At 41.3% G+C, this 18,332-nt stretch overlaps 1 protein-coding gene across 1 annotated transcript in view; it reads left to right on the plus strand.

The window, feature by feature from the left end:
- LOC145403746 (gem-associated protein 5-like) overlaps positions 1-18,332 on the plus strand; it is a 410,271-nt gene that overhangs the window by 30,020 nt on the left and 361,919 nt on the right. Inside the window, exons 2-4 of the mRNA XM_080275424.1 lie at positions 3,512-3,664; positions 8,574-8,735; positions 12,001-12,226. Coding sequence (XP_080131550.1) covers positions 3,512-3,664; positions 8,574-8,735; positions 12,001-12,226 — 541 coding nt within the window. The remainder of the gene's footprint in view (positions 1-3,511; positions 3,665-8,573; positions 8,736-12,000; positions 12,227-18,332) is intronic.

Consider the following 18,332-nt stretch of genomic DNA (forward strand, 5'->3'; position numbering starts at 1 on the left):
TCACAATACTGTCATGTAGTAACTTTTTCACTTCCATGCTCACTTCCCTGTTTCTTCTCACTGCTTTCAAAGAACCAGCAACCTTTCTTCCCTGCTGTACCCTTTCAAGCACTTCACTCTCCAAACCTCTATCCATACTCATCACACTACCCAAGTACTTAAATGTACTCACATTTTCCAATTCCTCACCATCCAACCTTGCTGTACATTCACTGACTTCACCTGTCTCAAAGACCATGACTTTACTCTTCCCTACATTCACCTTTAGATTCCGTTTCTTACACACTCTCCCAAACTCATCCACCAAGCCTTGCAGCTCCCCTTCGTCTTCACTCAACAACACAATATCATCTGCAAACAACAGTACAGGGAGTTTCCAACCACTATCCTCTCTCACCAGGGCCACTCCAGCATCCACTACCCTACCTTGTACCTCTTTTATTACCCCATCCATGTACAGATTGAACAACCATGGAGACCTGACATACCCCTGTTTCAACCCAACCTTCAAAGAGAAAAATTCACTTAGTTCACCATCCACATGCACTGCAGCCTTAGCACCATCATACATACTCTTCACAGCATGCAATAACTTCCCCTGTACTCCATATTTTCTTAATACTTTCCACAATCCTAGTCTATCCACCCTGTCATATGCTTTCTCCAAATCCATGAAAGCCGCATACAACTTCTTTCTCCTCTCTAGAAACTTTTGCACTAAAGATCTGAGAATGAATATCTGATCTACACAACCTCTTCCCTTCCTAAAGCCTCCCTGTTCTTCTCCAACTAATTCCTCTGTTCTTTCTCTAACTCTGTCACCCGTGAGAAGTGTTAATATTGGGGGTGGGGTTTGAGGGGTAGACCGAGAAAGACATGGGATGAGGTCATTAAGTATCACCTCAGGGTTGAGGGACTGAACAGGGAGGCTGCAATAGATCGTACAGCATGGAGAGCCGCCATTAGGTGGAGCCTTCAAAAACAAAATGACGATGATTAGTACATGTGTTTTAGATTCAGCTCGTTTGTTAATACCTCTTCATAGGCTTCCTTGTCTGGAATAGCAAAACTTATTACAGCTGAATATGCAGTAGCCTATCCATATTTGCATGGGTTACTATACTGCTGTGTTATAAACTTCCTTGCAAGCAGTGAATTCCTTGAATTTATCTCCAAATAATGGCCCATACAGTCATAATCTGGTTACAATATTGTATATAATTGCTTAAAAACCCTTTGCATTGCCCATGAACATCATCAGAGATTAGAATATACTTCCTTTAAAGTGTATGTTAAGAGGATGTAATAACAGGCTTTTGATTCCTCCCAGAATTCATCATTGGAGAGTGTATTCTGATTAGGTTTATTAACCTTGCCAAGCTGAATATTTGTAAGGTAGTTTACCTCCCCTGAGTCATTGTTTTATACCTAGTATAAATTTGTCTTACATGAGGTGTAAAGCTTTGTCTGTGCAGACCATCATTGTGCCTCATATGAGGTTTGCAGCATGGCAGGAGTTAACCTGTGAATATATCCTGAGGTGGTTTATTAGCTGCTGCAGGGTTCAGTATTTGTAAGGTAGTTTACCTACCCTGAGTCATTATTTTATACATACGTACATACATACATCATCTAATCCTGTGTTGCCCCATGAGGAGCGTAGGAGCCCGGGGCTAGGCAAGTTGGTCCCGACATTTAAGATAAGAGCGACCAGCCTCAGTGGTGTTACTTGAGCAGTAAACCCCAACCACACCTTGGATATAAACCTACACAGACTCAGTCTGGTTGGAGTGCCGTAATTACCCACTAAACCATCAAGCATCATAGTTTGGTTATATGGTTACCACCCAGCATAGTAAATGATTTCTTAGTGTACAGGAAACCATTTGGCTTGTCACTCACTGTAGAGTCACCCATAGACAGAAGGAAGAGGAAAGAAGGAGGGAAGAAAGACAGAAGAGGAAGGGAGGAAAGAAGGAAGGAAGAGAGGAAAGGGCAGTCACCCGAGAGCAGCAGTACATCAAGTGAGTGGATGGTGAGCACTCCCACCTACCACTGTTATTTTATAACTAATGTAAATTGTACTTCATGTGAAACTTATTATTATTATTTTTTTTTCAAATGCAAGGAAGAAGGAACTAAAGGCCAGGAGCTCATGTTGACTTTCATTGTGCCTTACATGAGGCCGACAGCTCAGCAAAGGTTAACTTGCAAATATATCCAAGGTGATTTATTAACCCCTGTTGGGCTGATTTGTTTTATAGCCAGTGTAACTTGTTCCTCATATGAGGCAGCTTTGCCTGTGCAGGCCATCATTGTGCCTCATATGAGGTCTGCCTCACGGCACAGGTTAACCCCTAAAAGACGGGTGTCCACATATGCTGTTCTAGTGTACTAGGGCCAAAAAGACAGGTGTCCGCATGTGCGGTCATGTCCCCCCACCCCACCAACCCCACCCCCTACCACCACACCCACACACCACCCACCCCCACCCCCACCCTAACCTCCCCCCAATGACTGCCACCATCCCATCCCCAAACCTCCACTGCCCCCCAAATCCACCCACCGTCCTCCCAATACCCTCCATAGCTCCCTACCACCCCTAACCCCCACCCTCTCACCACCCCTACCATCCCTACCCCCCTCCCCATCCCCCCCACAATCTCCAATCCCCCCAACAGCTCCCCCACCATCCTCCCACCACCCCCCACAACCCCCCACCCCCCACAACCCACCACCCCCTATCCCCAACTCCCTACCACCCTCCCCCTACCCCCACCACCTCCAATCTCCTACCCTCCTCTACCCCTCACCCCATACCCCCCAAACCACCCCCCCCAAAGCCCCCCACACCCCCCAAAAAAACCCACACCTCCCAAAAAAACCCACACCTCCCAAAACCCCCCACACATCCCAAACACCACCACCCCTCTAACCCCTACCACTACCCCCACCCCCTCCTGACCCCCACTTACCACCCCCACACCGCCACCTCCCCCAAGTACCTAGTCCCCATCCCCCCCCCACACCCTGCCACACCTCCCCACCCCCACAAATCCCCCACCACATCACACCCACTGATTATGCCCGTCCTGAACATATGTCAAAACATTATGGTGCCTGTCCTTTAGGAGTTAACCTGTGAATAACCAGAACTGCAAATGCCAAGCCAAGAATAAAGTTCGAGTTTGAAATTATATTGAGGGAGAGGAGAGCTGAAATATTATCACCTTGCAATAAGTCACAGAGGAAAATACTTTAGATACTGTATATAGAGAGATTTTATGTTGAGGTGGACAAATAATCACTGTTGCACCAGCACTGTTACATACAAGGTATGTTGTAGTATTGCAGATTGATACCGTAGCCTACATTATGAAATGCATTGCTCTATGCATGCATAAGGCACCCTTGTTAACACAAATACACACACACACACCATTTCTTTAGTGAGAATGAAGTTATGATGATGTTGATAATGATGATGAACTTCCCTTTTTGCTTACGCCAGAGTGGAACAATACTTCTGCCACCCTCTCCAAATTGGTTCCTGAGTGATACAGTAGACTGTCGCCCAGAGGATGGCCTGCTGGTTGCGGCTGCCTTCAAAACTATTGTTGTTTTTCACATCAGCACAGAAGAGCACCTACCAAAAATACTTAAGGTATGTCAGTTAGTAGACTGTGTGATATTTGCTGATTTCATGTGTGCGGTGTGTCTGGGAGACCATGTGGAGGTTGTCAGGCATGATAGGATTGATCTTGCTGGTGTGTGGAAGAGTTTTGTTACTTTGGAGACATGTTACGTGCTGGAGGTGGGACTGGAGCTAGCTCTGTGGGTAGAGTGAGGAGTGGTTGAAAGAAGTTTAGGAAGCTGTTGCCCCTCCTGTCATTGAGAGGACTCTCCCTCTGTGTTAAGTGATCTCTGTATGCAGTATGTGTTAGGAGTATAATGTTGTATGGCAATGAGACCTGGGCAGTAAAGGAAAAGGATATTAGCAGGCACAAATGTACAAAAATGTCAATTACTAGGTGGATGTACAGTGCCTCCATGAATGCAGGGACAAGGGGGGCTAGGTTTTCCATTGAATTGTTAATAGGAAGGATGGGACTGGAGAGTATTGGTGTTGTGATGAGGAGAGGTAGGTTGAGATAGTTTGGGCATGTAGAGAGGATGGGGGATGACTGTTGGGTTCAGAAAGTGAGAAGTATGAACATTGAGGGTAGGGTTGCAAGTTCATTTGTTCGTTTTTGAAAGCATCAACATGGCTTGCATGCGTTGGCCTTGGTCACCTAATTTTGGCTTTCTTTGCTGCCCAGTCTCTGGCAGCTTCCCTGTTCAGTCCCTTATCCCTGAGGTCACACTCTATGACCTTGTCCCAGCTCTTTTTCGGTCTGCCTCTTGCAACCCAACCTCTAACATTATCGCTTCTCACTTTCTGCACCAATTATCATCCTCCATCCTCTCCACTTACTCAAACCACCTCAATCTACCTCTCCTTATCACAACACCATTACACTCCAGTCCCATCCTACCCCTCAACTCTTCCATTGTAAACCTAACCCTCCCAGGCCTCACACTTAGGGAGGCACTGCACATCCACCTCATCATTGTCATTTCTGTACATTTGAGCCTGCGAAAATCCTCTTCCTTTACTGCCCTGGTCTCAATACCATACAGCAGTACACTCCTAACACATGTTGCGTACAAAGATCCCTTAGCATGGAGGGAGAGCCCTCTCAATGTCAGCCAAGGCAACAGCTCCCTGCTAGAGATTTACATTAGCCAGAAATGCTTTCACCTCGCTTAGTCCGACTTCACCCAGCCTCGCGTGACACGATAAAACGGCGGTTTGGCGGTCCGTTCAAAATGGCGCACAGTTATAACTTACTGACGTTTTTACCAGCCCTTGAATTTTCCCGTTTTTCTGAGTACAGTAAAAGTCCAATATTTCGGCATCCAATTCCCCGGCAAATCTGACATTTCGGCAGTTTTGAGAAATAGTCCCATTTACGAAAATCTCCGATCGTTCGGCAGATTCTCCGATTTTTTTCGTCAGTCTTGAAATTCTCCATGAGGCTCGCCAGCTAGCTACCCGCCTTTACCCGCCTTAGTGAGTGAGATAGTGAAAGTGATGGAACGAGTCTACCACTGCCATGAAGCTCAGAGGCTAGCTCTTTCTCCTATAGCATAAAGAGAGGACAAACATGTAGTGAGTCTAGCATGGGAAAGAGAATCTGTTTCGCCATTCTTCCGCCATTCTTCCGAGTTGTTGCCGTGCTGCTGCCGACTTCTCTTGATTCTTCTGTGTGCTTTGTGAACTTCGTACCGAAATACCTCTGAAATTACTATTCGAGTGTGCTGTAAGCACTGTAACATCAGACAGGAGCTTTGTAACACCTGAGTGGACCAGCCGTGTGTTGTGAACAGCATAAACATCTTCTGCGTGCTTTGAAAATGGCCTCCACGTGTGGAAAGTTAACTGGTGTTAGCAAGAAGCGTACACATAAGTGTAGGACTACATAATAGATAGATAGATAAATAGATAGATAGAGAGACAGATAGAAGCAGGAAGTCAAATGATGAGAAGGTGTTGTGTCTGCGAGAATCGAGCAGTGCTAAACATGCTTACACACTCTTAACACTGAGGAAAGCTGACGACAGCGGCCAGTAAGGAGATGATGCAGTTAGCTGTCAGCAGTCCTCTCGTGAACAAAGATCTGGTAACCATGAGGAACATACGTGACACACCCCTGCTACACCAGATTTTAGGAAAGAGAGTTTAGAAGGAGACAAGCGACCCTAGAGAGAGGTCGAGACGGAGATTAGCCTTAGAACAGAAAGAGAGAGAGAGACAGCGAGACAGGGAGGTAGCTACCCGGGACTTATACTCTTCCCATGGGAGAGACCTGTTTAATATTTCCAAGACAAATAAAAATAGTCCCATACTATTCTTTACCTCTCCCGTCACTACATGACATCTGGTGGGGAAGCTACTACAAGATATAAAAGCCGCTTGACCACAAGTCTAAAATATACTTCTCTACAAGTAACTACAAAGTCTTTATGACATAAGTTGTTGACTATTGCTCGGAAAATTGAGCTGTTGAAAAAATTAGAGGCTGGCATGAGTAGGAAACAGATTATGGATGAGTTTAACGTAAGCTCCTCTGCTCCCTCCTCTCCATCACCAACAGCAGTCTCTGAACCTCAAGCTCTACTGCCGCAGCAACAGGGAGAAGAGTCCTTAGAGCCTGTTGCAGGACCCTCTACTGCTGGGGACTTCTTCCAGCAGTAGCAGACTCCAATCAACCCCTTCTATTGTACATATGTAAATAAGGAACCTACTATAAGTTTAGGTAAGTGCATGTGAACTTGTAGGCCTTCTGTACCATTACATTTATATACAGTGTGTTCACTAATTTCTTTATTTTTCATATTCATGTATAGTACTGTATTCATTACAGTATTGTACAGTATCAAACAGTATACAGTACTCTCTCCAAACACATTTGTAATGATATGAGTAGTGATGATAGTGTTCACCGAAACATATAAGGTACTGAGTGGGTAGGGTTTTCGATAATTCGGCAATTTTGATATTTCGGCACTTGCCTGGTCCCATAGATGCCGAAAAATCGGACTTCTACTGTATTCCGTTTGTCTGGATACCGGATAGCAGGAATTGTACTGTATTTAATAGAAATAAACAATGTTAAGGGATCTCACCTTAATCCTATGACGATATTGCTTAAATGAATGGAGTGGGGTGGTGTTGGGAAGAACTTAGAACCTCTCAGCATGAGGTGGGGGTGCTCCCTCATGTTGTTCTCCCTTCTCCAGCTCCTCTGCCTCCCTCAGGAAGCCCTCAAAGTCTGCCTCAGAGATGACTGATGCTACGTCATCCACATCCTCAGTGTGTGAAGGGCCAGGCTGTGGTTCAGGCTCAGCTTCTGCCCTTACCCAGGCAGAATAATGGGTGATGAGGTCCTGATGTTTCTCATTAACTCTGCGGCATTAGTATGCACACTTGCCACCAGGGACGGGTGGTGATTGGTTGTTGGGTCGCGATTTTCAAATTGAATGCTGCGGTTTACGATTCTCCTCGGAAAAGACCCACTTCGGTGCCTAGGTCCGCGATTTTCGTGACTTAACAGCGATTTAAGGGTGCCGGCATATATATATATATATATATATATATATATATATATATATAAGCTTAGGAGTAATTTAGGGAGTACTAAGTGAGATGTTTTGCTATACATGAATTTTTGGCTTTTTGTGAGGCCTTGGGAATGTAACCCTCATGGAAGCTGCAAGGTGACTGTATTTGGCTTGAGGCATCAAGAATAGAGTGAAAAATGTCATTGTAGTGAAGGGGATAGTTTTCTGAAGCTGGAGTACTTGGCAAATGTTCTGATGTTACCTTAAGAGTACACTAATATATAGTGCTTGTAGTTACACCAAATCTTTAAATGCAGATGATAATTGTAGAGTGAGTCCCTGCTATGTTATTACCTCTGTCCATTTGTTTGTTTGTTGGTTGGTTGGTTTGTGGGCAAGATTACACAAAAACCACTGGATGGATTTCCACGAAACTTGGTAGAAAAATGGGCCTTGGCCCAGAATAGACTCCATTAAATTTTGGTGCAGATCCAGTAATTTTTTTTCACTTTCTTTAACATTGTGAGATAGGGCATTTTTCGACATTTTTGTAAATTTTGCAGTGAATATTGCATGGATTTTGATGAAAAAAATCAGGCATATTTAGGATGTTGGTATCTACGAATGTTTACAGTTTGGCGCGAATCCATATAAAATTCTGGATCTAGTCGATTTAAACATGATTTTATAAGGGGGTAGTCTTTTTCCAGCTGCTGTACAATAACAAATAGAGCTACAAACTTACAGAGCTGTACATAATAACAAAGATGTTACAACTTACAGAGTCATGAGTTTGATATTGGAGTAGACTTGATTGAATTAAAAGGAACTGCATGTTGGGCCTTGGTAGAGGTATGCTTTCTACTGAGTGCCATTCTAGTTTTTTTAATGTTTTTTTATTGCATGATATCCTCAGTTACTTGAAGAAAAAATGCACATTAAAGTTCCATTGCAACTCATAAAGATGATTTGCCATTTTCTTCAGTTTTCAGTACCAACTGTATGAAAGTAGTTGTGATAATTTGGTGCACATCTCTGATTTATGAGGACTGCTGGTACGAGGAAAGTATTTGTTTTTATTTCTTATTCTCTCTGTGCTTTCTGTCTCATTTCCTTTTATCTTGAAGATGATTCGTGACTGCTGGTACTAGGAAAGTATTCATGCTTTGATTTTTTATTCCCTCTGTGCCATCTGTCTTATTTACTTTTATCTTGAAGATGATCATTTTACCAGAATAAGAAGTTCCATGTGGTGAAATTAGGAAAGTATTTTTGTTTTTTTATTTTTTATTCCTCAATACTTTATTTGCTTTTATCTTGAAGATGGTCCCATATCAGAATAAAATTTTGGTGAATTTGTTGTTTATTTTTTAAAACCTTCGTACTCTGTCTCACTTTTAATCCTACAGATGATCCCATACCAAAATGAGAAGGTTCTTGTGGTGAGATTGCATCCAAATGTAAGTGATGTTGACTATGGACATTCAGTGGCCAGTGTGGGCGACGAAGGCAGTGTACGGCTCCACAGCTTGCACACTGGCACCCTCACCTCACAACACACTCAGCATAAGGTTCAGTAATTACTCTCATACTGTATTGTTGTAGTTTGTTCACCTTAGCTTGAGGAGATTATTCTTTTGCAGGCAGTTTCTTGCAGCTGAGTGGCAAAATATTAAAGTACTGTACCTGTACTGTGACTTTACATCCTTCCCATAGGACTTCCTCTATCACTAGCTTAATATTATAGTGTTTAATCTTGTTTTGAAGCTCAGCATTTAAGATGGAGAGGTGGCTGCATTAGGGCAAGTTCAGGTTGACAAACTATGTAGTTATACATATATAGTACACTGAATATGTTTTCCTATCATTGTGAGATAATTTTTATAAGAAAAAGTTTTCAATCTAAAGCTGAATCTGATTGTGAAAATCTGGTTTAGGAGATCAGCTCGTCAGTTTACTGGAAATCCAGTGCAGTTTGATTTTTTAACTACAGTTTTGTTGAGCATTACAAGTACTCTACTTACTTTCAAGTTACACTTACAACTCTTACATAATATGTAGAAGTGTAATGGTGAACTTTTGCTGTGTATATACTGTACATAACTATCTGTATCACGTTATCTATAGCTAGACATCCTAATCCTCCAGCTTACACCCCTCAGACTCTTGTATAGCACCCCTCCACTCCATCTGTTCCTCTCATCCTTGGTGTAGCTGATATACTACAGCAGTAGCCTTGTGTTTCTGTGTGTGTGTATTTTGGGCAGCCGAAACTACACATTCAAATCGCACCAGAATTGGCACAAAAATTGCAAAAAATTCGCTGATGTAAAAAAACTTGGTCCCATCACAGTTGAAAAACTTTTACTATATTTAACCCCTTAACCGCGGGGCGTCACTTTCGTGATGCTCCTGAGCAAGGGATCATACCGCGTGGCGTCAGTATTGTGATTCTGTGTTATTTTGAATTCCCCGGGCTTTCAAGTGGTGGCTTGTATCATCTATCAGTACTACCAGTGTCCAGCTATACTCAGTTCTGCTATTGTCACATGTACTCCCATCCACTGTTGACAATTTAGCCATTTTTCTCCTGTCCTTGACTCCCCCCCCTCCTTACCTCCCCTCCATTACCCTCTCCTCCTGCCTGACCAGCTGCGCTGTGCTACACAAATGCTGGACGGATTTTTCCACTCATTTTATCCATTGAAATGTGCCCTTTGCCCTAATCTTATACAATATAATATATGAAAGAAAGAGAAAAGGTAATTGATACTGCCATACATCTGGAATGGGCTAATTATCACCTGGCAACACGTCACATGCACTCGTTCGCTGATTTTCCCTGTTTATTTCCCCTTGAAATATGCCATATGACCTGTTCTCATAATAAAAATTTATATAAGAAAGGAAGGGAGAAACCTAAGTGATACTTACATTCACCCGGAACTACCTAATTTATTATGTATTGTCTAGATTTCCTGCTAGTCAATTCATACCTTATATATTAGCAGCTGTCACCACGCTGGCATTGGCAGCCCTTCACTTCCCCCTAGGCAACAGCATTCAGTTTACTGTCGTCTTTCAAGGTGAAACCAAGTCGGATTCACGCCTGTCCAATTCCGCAGCTTTGTAGCCCCATGCAAAAGGCCCTGTGACCTCTACCCTACTAAACCTCGTGTGGAAAGGGGTAAAGGGCTAAGTGACTGCTGTGAACGTGAACTGGCTAATTTATCAATGAAAATGATGGACAGTGACTACGATCTTTCTGGTGACTCTAAAACAGTGCAAGAGGATATGTAAATAATGTGTAAATAATGTGTAAATAGCTAGTGAAAGCAATGAATGTAAATATAACTGAACAGTGGAAAATAGTTTTATAAGTTACTGCAAGTGACAGTGCATAACAGTGGAAAATAGAAATGTAAATTATGTAAATGAAATAGAGAATGTAAATAGGAATATAAATGAGTAGTAATATAAGAATACGAGTATGTATACGGTACTAGGAGTAATGTAAGTGAAAGTTTCACTCTAGCATGTATGAATAGTGGGAGTTATGAAAGTGACAGATTCGCTCTCAACGCTAGTATACAGGACGTGGAAGTGAATGCCTTGAGTGAAAATAAACTACTAGTACTGAAAGAAACTTGTAGATAAATATTGTATATATAAATAAGTGTAATAAAGTACTAGGAATATAAGGTGCGAGTGTTTATAAATAATAAATGACAGCTCCGCCTCAGAATACCATCAGGGAACCAGCACTGGAGGAAAGCTCGTATGCGCTCATAATTTACATTGCTTTCACAGTGTTTTTTTTGGGGGGATATGGATTCCAAACTACTTGAAATTCATAGAATAATGTTTGTAGTTATAATATCAGGCAGTGGTAACCATATTATGGGGTATCGGGATGTGTAAAGTGGAGACTTCGTTACCCAACTTCAGAAGTCTCCACAAGTCCTATGGTAGATGTTGAAGGCTCAACAAACATCCCAGGAGAAAGCTGAAGGTATGTGCCATATGCATATTTAATTTTAATATTCTAGGATTAATAACTGATTATTGGCAAATATTTTTAAAAAGTCAGTTGGAGCGCGAATATCCTTGCGGGATGCGGAAGGAGCACAAAAACAACCACGTGGTGTAGGGGTTAATGAGCGATCACATTTTGACTAAAATAAGCTCCTCCCGGAGCCCGGCATTGGATCTCCGTTGAATTTTTTGCCCAGAGGTAGAACTGAAATAAACAATTGGGTTCCATTCCCGAAGCTGCAGATAACATGATCAGTTGGTTAGCTGCAAAAAATCCAAGTGACAACATTACACTAGAACAGCACAAAACGTGAGAGCCCTCCACAGGAGCAAGTGCAAGGGGCCCGAAGGGCCTATGAGCACTTGTATACCCTATAGTGTATTGCATTTGAAAGGCAAAACATTATATCATTCATTCTGATTGTGTATTTTTTATTTCATTCCTGCTGTCTGTAGACATTTACTTAGCTGAGAGAGAGAGAGAGAAGCAAAACCAGATGAAGTTAGCTAAATGAAATATATGGAAGTTGTTTACTATATCTCAGAATTTCACTTCTAGCAGCAAGGATCAGGTAGACTAAAAATAAAAACTGTGTGATAAAGAGGGAGTAACTATATTTCAGAACTTCGCAGGAGTCTGGCATAAGTGGATCTAACAGACTTTAGAAATATATTATCAGACGGAGGAAATGAACTTTGTCTCAAAACTTTGCAGGTGCCCATCATAAGTAGATTGAATAAACAAACAAACAAACAAATTATCAGATGGTGAGGTGGTAACTGTATCTCAAATCTTTACAGGAATCTGGAGTAAGTGGTTTGTGCTGGGGTAGTGTGGGAGGTGAGGAGGTGGTGGCAAGTGTCGGGAATGGAGGCCGGATGGTGGTGTGGCAACCCAAGTATGGAGTCACTCGGGTCTTTACGCTGAAGAACTTTAATAACCTCTCACTGGTGGAAGCAGACCCCAAGGACCGTTCACGGGCACTGACTGTAGCTGAGAAGAGTATCGCTTTGGTGTCACTCAAAGGTAAGGCTGAAGAGTGTATAAGGGGCTTAGTACTGTAAATCGGTATGCAAAAGCATTGGTATTGGTATCGGTGGGGAAAAATTATCCGACGATCAGAATTGTCTGTATAATGATGAAAAGTACATAAATGTTTGTTTTACCCTGTGACCCTAGATGCTGGCACTTATTTCTCCACCATTGTAGGTGTGAACTAGGCTGTAATTATTTTCCAAAGATAAGGTCATATCCCACATTCTGTCGATTATTAATGGTCATATGCTTGAACTAAAACATAGAATATTTATGACATACCATAATAATATCTCCATGGTTTGAAAGAAACTCAAAATAAATGCCCAGACAGCAGCCTTATGTTATGGAGCTGTGGGAGACAGAAATAGGCTTTCGAATCTCTCACACACACACACACACACACACACACACACACACACACACACACACACACACACACACGAGTCGGATGTATATCACTGAGTTCCGCTCTGGGGATACCTAAGTTGTGTCTATTTATGAGTCAGGCTCAATTAGGCTAATTTAAGTGATGACCCAACATAGTAAAACAAGAAACAGCAAAAAAGGGTAGCCTAAAGTAAGTAAACATAAGTAAACATCTATAAATCAGTCTCCAGGAATGTACTGAGTTTCCTTATGTCAGCTTGATAACACCAAGGCAAGCAGATGACAGTAATGCAAAAACTGTAAGCAGAGATTATCTTTTCTTTAAGATGGCTTCATATTTTGGAAAGATGCCTTTAGAAGGTGCTAAGAGAAGAAAAGAAGGTAAAATCAGGATGATGACATCTACTCACAACTGGTTGAAAAGGAAACTTATGATAAGTTTGTTGAAAAAGTAAGTAGACTAGAGAGAACTTTTCAAATGGAAATCAGTGAAATCAAGAATGAGCTACACAAGCAGAAGGAAAATAATGAAGAATTAATAAAGGAAATAAACAGAAAAGCCACAACAGTTGATGAGCTATCAGCAGAGGTAAATTCACTGAGAACATGGGCTAGGGAAATGGGATGTACAGTTATCACCCATGAGCAAAGTATGGGTGATTTCAGAAGTGATTCGGAGAAAATCAGGCAAGCAAACAGTCTGATAGACCAGAGTAGTAATATTAACGAGAAAGTAACACAGGTAAATGAAATGGTGAGAAATTACAAAGATGGAGGGATAGAGTGGAGAGGTATATGAGAGAGGGGTGTGTGAGCTGGGAGCAGGGCAATGAAATGGCAGGAGACAGGGCAACATGGAGGCAATTTGTTTGTGGCCACCCCATACGGGATTAAGGCGTTTGGCAATAGATAGATAGATAGGTACAAACTACTTATGCTGAAATGGTGAAAGTAAAGAACGATTTAGATACAAAGGTAGAAGAAAAAAGCTAAAGCTAAGAGGGGAAGTGAAAGAAATCATAAAAGACAACCCAAAACTATTCACAGAAGCTGTCGAGATTAACATATCTGTAGTAATCTGGCATAGGGGAAGAAGAAATAAAAAACAATCTCCATCCATCCATCATCCAATCCTACATTGCCCCATGAGGAGCGTAGGAGCCCAGGGCTAGGCAGTTGGTCCCGACATTTAAGATGAGAGTGACCAGCCTCACTCATCCCTGAGTGGCATTATGTGAGCAATCAACCCCAACCATCCCTTGGATATAAACCTTCACCGGCTCAATCCAATTGGAGCGCAATAATTACCCACTAGACCACCAGGCACCAAAATTTGGTTACATGTTTACCACCCAGCATAGTAAATGGTTTCCTGGTGTACAGGAAACCATTTGGCTTGTCGCTCAGTGTAGAGTCACCCACAGGCTGAAGGAAGTGGAAAGAATGATGGAAAGAAAGACAGAAGAGGGAGTGTAAAGTCATCTGTTGGCAGAAGGACAAGGAAAGTTTGAAGGAAAGAAAGACAGAAGAGAATGGAAGGAAAGAAGGATGGAGAGGAAAGGGCAGACATCTGAGATCAGCACTACATCGAGTGAGTGGATGGTGAGCGCCCCCACCTAAGGAGATGGAAAATATAATGAACATACTGAAGCAAGTAGCAGAGGATATCTGTGGTAAAGATATAGAAAAAGGCTAGGGTAATATGAGAGAAGTAGGTCAAGGCCTCTGAAAGTAACCTTCCAGAGCACAAACACTGTAGAGGAGATATTAGAAAATGCCAACAAACTCATGGAAAAAGGAATTTCAAAAAGTAGTTTAGTGGGTAATTATTGTGCTCCAATCGGATTGAGCCAGTGAAGGTTTATATCCAAGGGGTGGTTGGGGTTTATTGCTCACGTAATGCCATTCAGGGATGAGTGAGGCTGGTCACTCTCATCTTAAATGTCAGGACCAACTGCCTAGCCCTGGGCTCCTACGCTCCTCATGGGGCAACGTAGGATTGGATGATGGATGGATGGATAAAAAGATGCCTAACTCAAGAGGAATTAGGAACACTAAAGGAGAAGAGGGAGGAAGCAAAACTAAGAATGAGGAAAGATCAGAGGAAGATTGGTGTAAATTTTTTTACAAAGCAAGTGGATTTCAGTTGATAGTGGTACGTAACCAGCAGGGAATAAAAAGAAGGAAGGTAGTACACTCAAGCTATGGCAAGTATGTAAACAAGATGGTTAAGTTGATGTACTCAAATGTAGATGGAATGGTATCTAAATTATTAGAGATGAAAGACTATACCAGGGTAAAGGAACCACATCTTATTTGCCTAGCCGAAACAAAATTAACCCCAAGGTATCAAACAATACCCTAAACTTAGAGGAATACAGTATATGGAAAAGAGGTAGGAGTGTAAAAAAACGAGAAGGAATGATAATATTAACAAAGGAAAATCTACAAGTCAGTGAAATAGAACTAGATATACCCTCACAAGTAGAACTGATTGCAGTAGAGATTAACACATCTGAATGGAAAGTAATTATGGCTAATTTATACCTGCCACCCAGAACAAACACTTTGGAAAGAGGCGAATATGAAGACCTGGCAGAAAGTACAGTTCAGAGTTTAAGAGCATTATTACATAGAATGGAAGAGAAATCTGAAAGAACTATATTAACTGGAAATTCCAATACAGATATAAATTGGAATACTCTAGATATAAGCTGTTGGGACCAAAAGCTCCTGGATCGTTCTGGAATTTTTCTTAACACGACATGTAGAGTAAAATGCCAGAAAAGAGGACTTGATGATCCATCAGTACTAGATCTTATATTTACTAGGCAAGAAAATGATGCTGACAATATAATGTATCACCCTCCATTTGGCAGAAGTGACCATGCAGTATTAAATTGCAACTTCAGGATTTTATTTTACTTACTGTAGTTACAAGTAATGGGAGTTACAAAAAGAGTCTAAACTACAAAAAGGGCAACTATCATGCCCTGAAGAAATACTTCTTAGAAATAGATTAAGAAAACGTGCTTACAGGACAAGATTTAAATGTTATATATAGAAAATTCTGTGGTTTTTATGAAATAGGAGTCCAAAATTACATCCCTCAGCACAAAGAAACAGAAATGAAAATAAAGAAGTTGTTTAATGCAGAATGTAAAAAAATCAAAAGTAAAAAGATATGCTGTGGAATAGATACAGAAGACAGTTGTGAGAGGGCATATAACAACTGTAAACTGGCAAGAAATGATGATACAAGGATAAGGAGGGACGCTCAAAGGCAGTTTGAGGAAGACATTATAATTAAAAGTAGTGATCAACCTAAGCTATTTAACAGCTACATCCAAACCAGAGTTAAAGATAAAATACAGTCCTTTACGAATGAGGGGATCATCTATACACAAGAATGATATTTGTGAAGCACTAAATAAAAACTTCCCATCAGTTTTTACAGAAGAAAATAATTTTGAAAGAGAGGATATGGAACATGCATGCCTATACATATTACCAGATATACAGATATCAGAAGAAGAAGTACAGGAAGAGTTAAATAAATTAGACAAAGGAAAAGCATATGGTCCTGACAAAATTTCAGGTTGGGTGCTACATGAATGTGCAAAAGAGTTAAGCAGACCATTGTGTTTAATATTCAAGGATTCCTTAGGTCAAGGTAAACCACCTGATATTTGGAAGAAAGCAAACATTATTTCCCTAATCAAGAAAGGGAATAGACAGAATCCACTCAACTACCAACCAGTATCACTGATCAGTGTTGTAAGTAAGATACTAGAAAAGCTGAAGTTTGGGTAAACCATCTAGAAGAAAACGGTTTGATAACAGAAAGGCAGTTCGGTTTTAGAAAGGGAAAATCATGTGTTACTGTTAAGCTACTATGATAGAGTTACAGAAACATTACAGAAAAGAGAAGGATGGGTGGACAGTATCTATTTAGATTTCAATGAAGCATATGACAGAGTACCTCACCAAAGACTTTCATGAAAACTGTACCATCAAGGAGGTATCCGAAGCAAGCTGTGCTGTTGGATGCAAGATTTTTTCAGAAAAAGGGAAATGAGAATAGTAGTAAGGAGAAATTACTCATCATGGAAGCAAATGACTCGCAGTTCTACAGGGCTCAGTGCTGGCACCAATTATGTTTTTAGTGTATATAAATGACATTGACAGTAACATTGGAAATCGAAGCTAACTAAATATGTTTGCTGATGATGCAAAAATAAAAAGGAAAATTGGTAACACAGATTCTTGCGGAGAGCTACAAGAAGAATTAAAAAATCTCCATGAATGGAGCAGTAATTGGCAAATGGAATTTAATGTGGACAAGTGTCATGTAATTAAGTTCGGTAAGAGTGTAAAACGACCAGACTGGGATTATGAGTTAGGAAGTTCAACACTACACATATCAGAGAGGGAGAAGGACCTAGGAGTGATTATCAGTAACAGACTATCTCCAGCTGACCACGTCAGTGAGATGGTGCATAACATGTATACACTGCTTGCTAATATGAGAATAGCATTCACATATATAAATGAAGACATGCTGAGAAAGAGGATGACATCATTCATCAGACCTCCCTGGGCTGAGCATCAGTAATCTGGAATCCTCATCTCAAAAAACACACAGATATGTTTGAAAAAGTACAAAGGGCAGCTACAAGATGCGTACCAAGCTTAACCCATCACGTCCCAACCGATTTTCCACCACTGACTCCCCCCATCCCAACCAATTTTGGAAAAAATTTTTTTTTGGCTCAAACCTCCGCTTTTGGTGAGAAACATAAAAATTCAAAGAGAAATTGCTTACCTGAGGTTTTAAAGACTCGATACAGATAGGAGTACTCCTTACCTTACTGGGTTTTCTATCAGGCTGGCTCCAAAGAAAACGAGTTCTGTGGGAGGGTAACTATTCCACACCACTCATAAACGGTATTTATTTATTTATTTGGTACGAATTTATATGTAGTACAAGAGTATATTGGTTTTCAAACAGTAATATAGGCAATATAAGCATTGTTTCACTCACTAACACATCAACATACCTGACCTTTTTTGGCGACATTACCTGATCATCATTTCTGACTGTTTCTTCCTCCAATGCTACGTAAACTTTGTCCTCCACATTATCATCGATTGGGGAATCACTCTGGCCCTGAATGCCTTTATTGGCCAGGTCACTGGTAACAGGTGAATTGCCGAGACAATGGTGTGCGGGGGGGGGGGGGTTATGCAGGGTAAGGCATTGTCTCTGCCTGGCATCTTGTAGAGGAATGGAGGAAGATGTCCCGTGTATACGTACCAAAAATCTCGCATGAAAATTGAAAATTGTGCAAATTATGAGCTTTGCAATTGCGCAATGTACAAGGACGTCGACGGGTCTAGCTGTGACAAAATGTTGCGACGTACCCATACATCGATGGGATGCCTCGGGTTAAGGGATCTAAGGTATGAAGAAAGACTAGAAAAATTGAATCTACCAACACTACAGGAGAGAAGGAAAAGAGGAGACATGATTATGCTACATAAATGCATTGCAGGGAAAGAGGAAATAGACATAAATGAATATATAACCTATGGGGAAGCAACAGCAAGATGACACTGCAAAATCCGTGTAAAACGAGAGGCAATAAAGACATGAGGAAATTCAGTTTCCCAAATAGGGCAGTTAATCAGTGGAATGCTCTGCTGA

Source organism: Coenobita brevimanus, chromosome 61 (genome assembly GCF_032717465.1).
Source record: "Coenobita brevimanus isolate Jiangsu-jjx chromosome 61, ASM3271746v2, whole genome shotgun sequence".
NCBI lineage: Eukaryota > Metazoa > Arthropoda > Malacostraca > Decapoda > Coenobitidae > Coenobita > Coenobita brevimanus.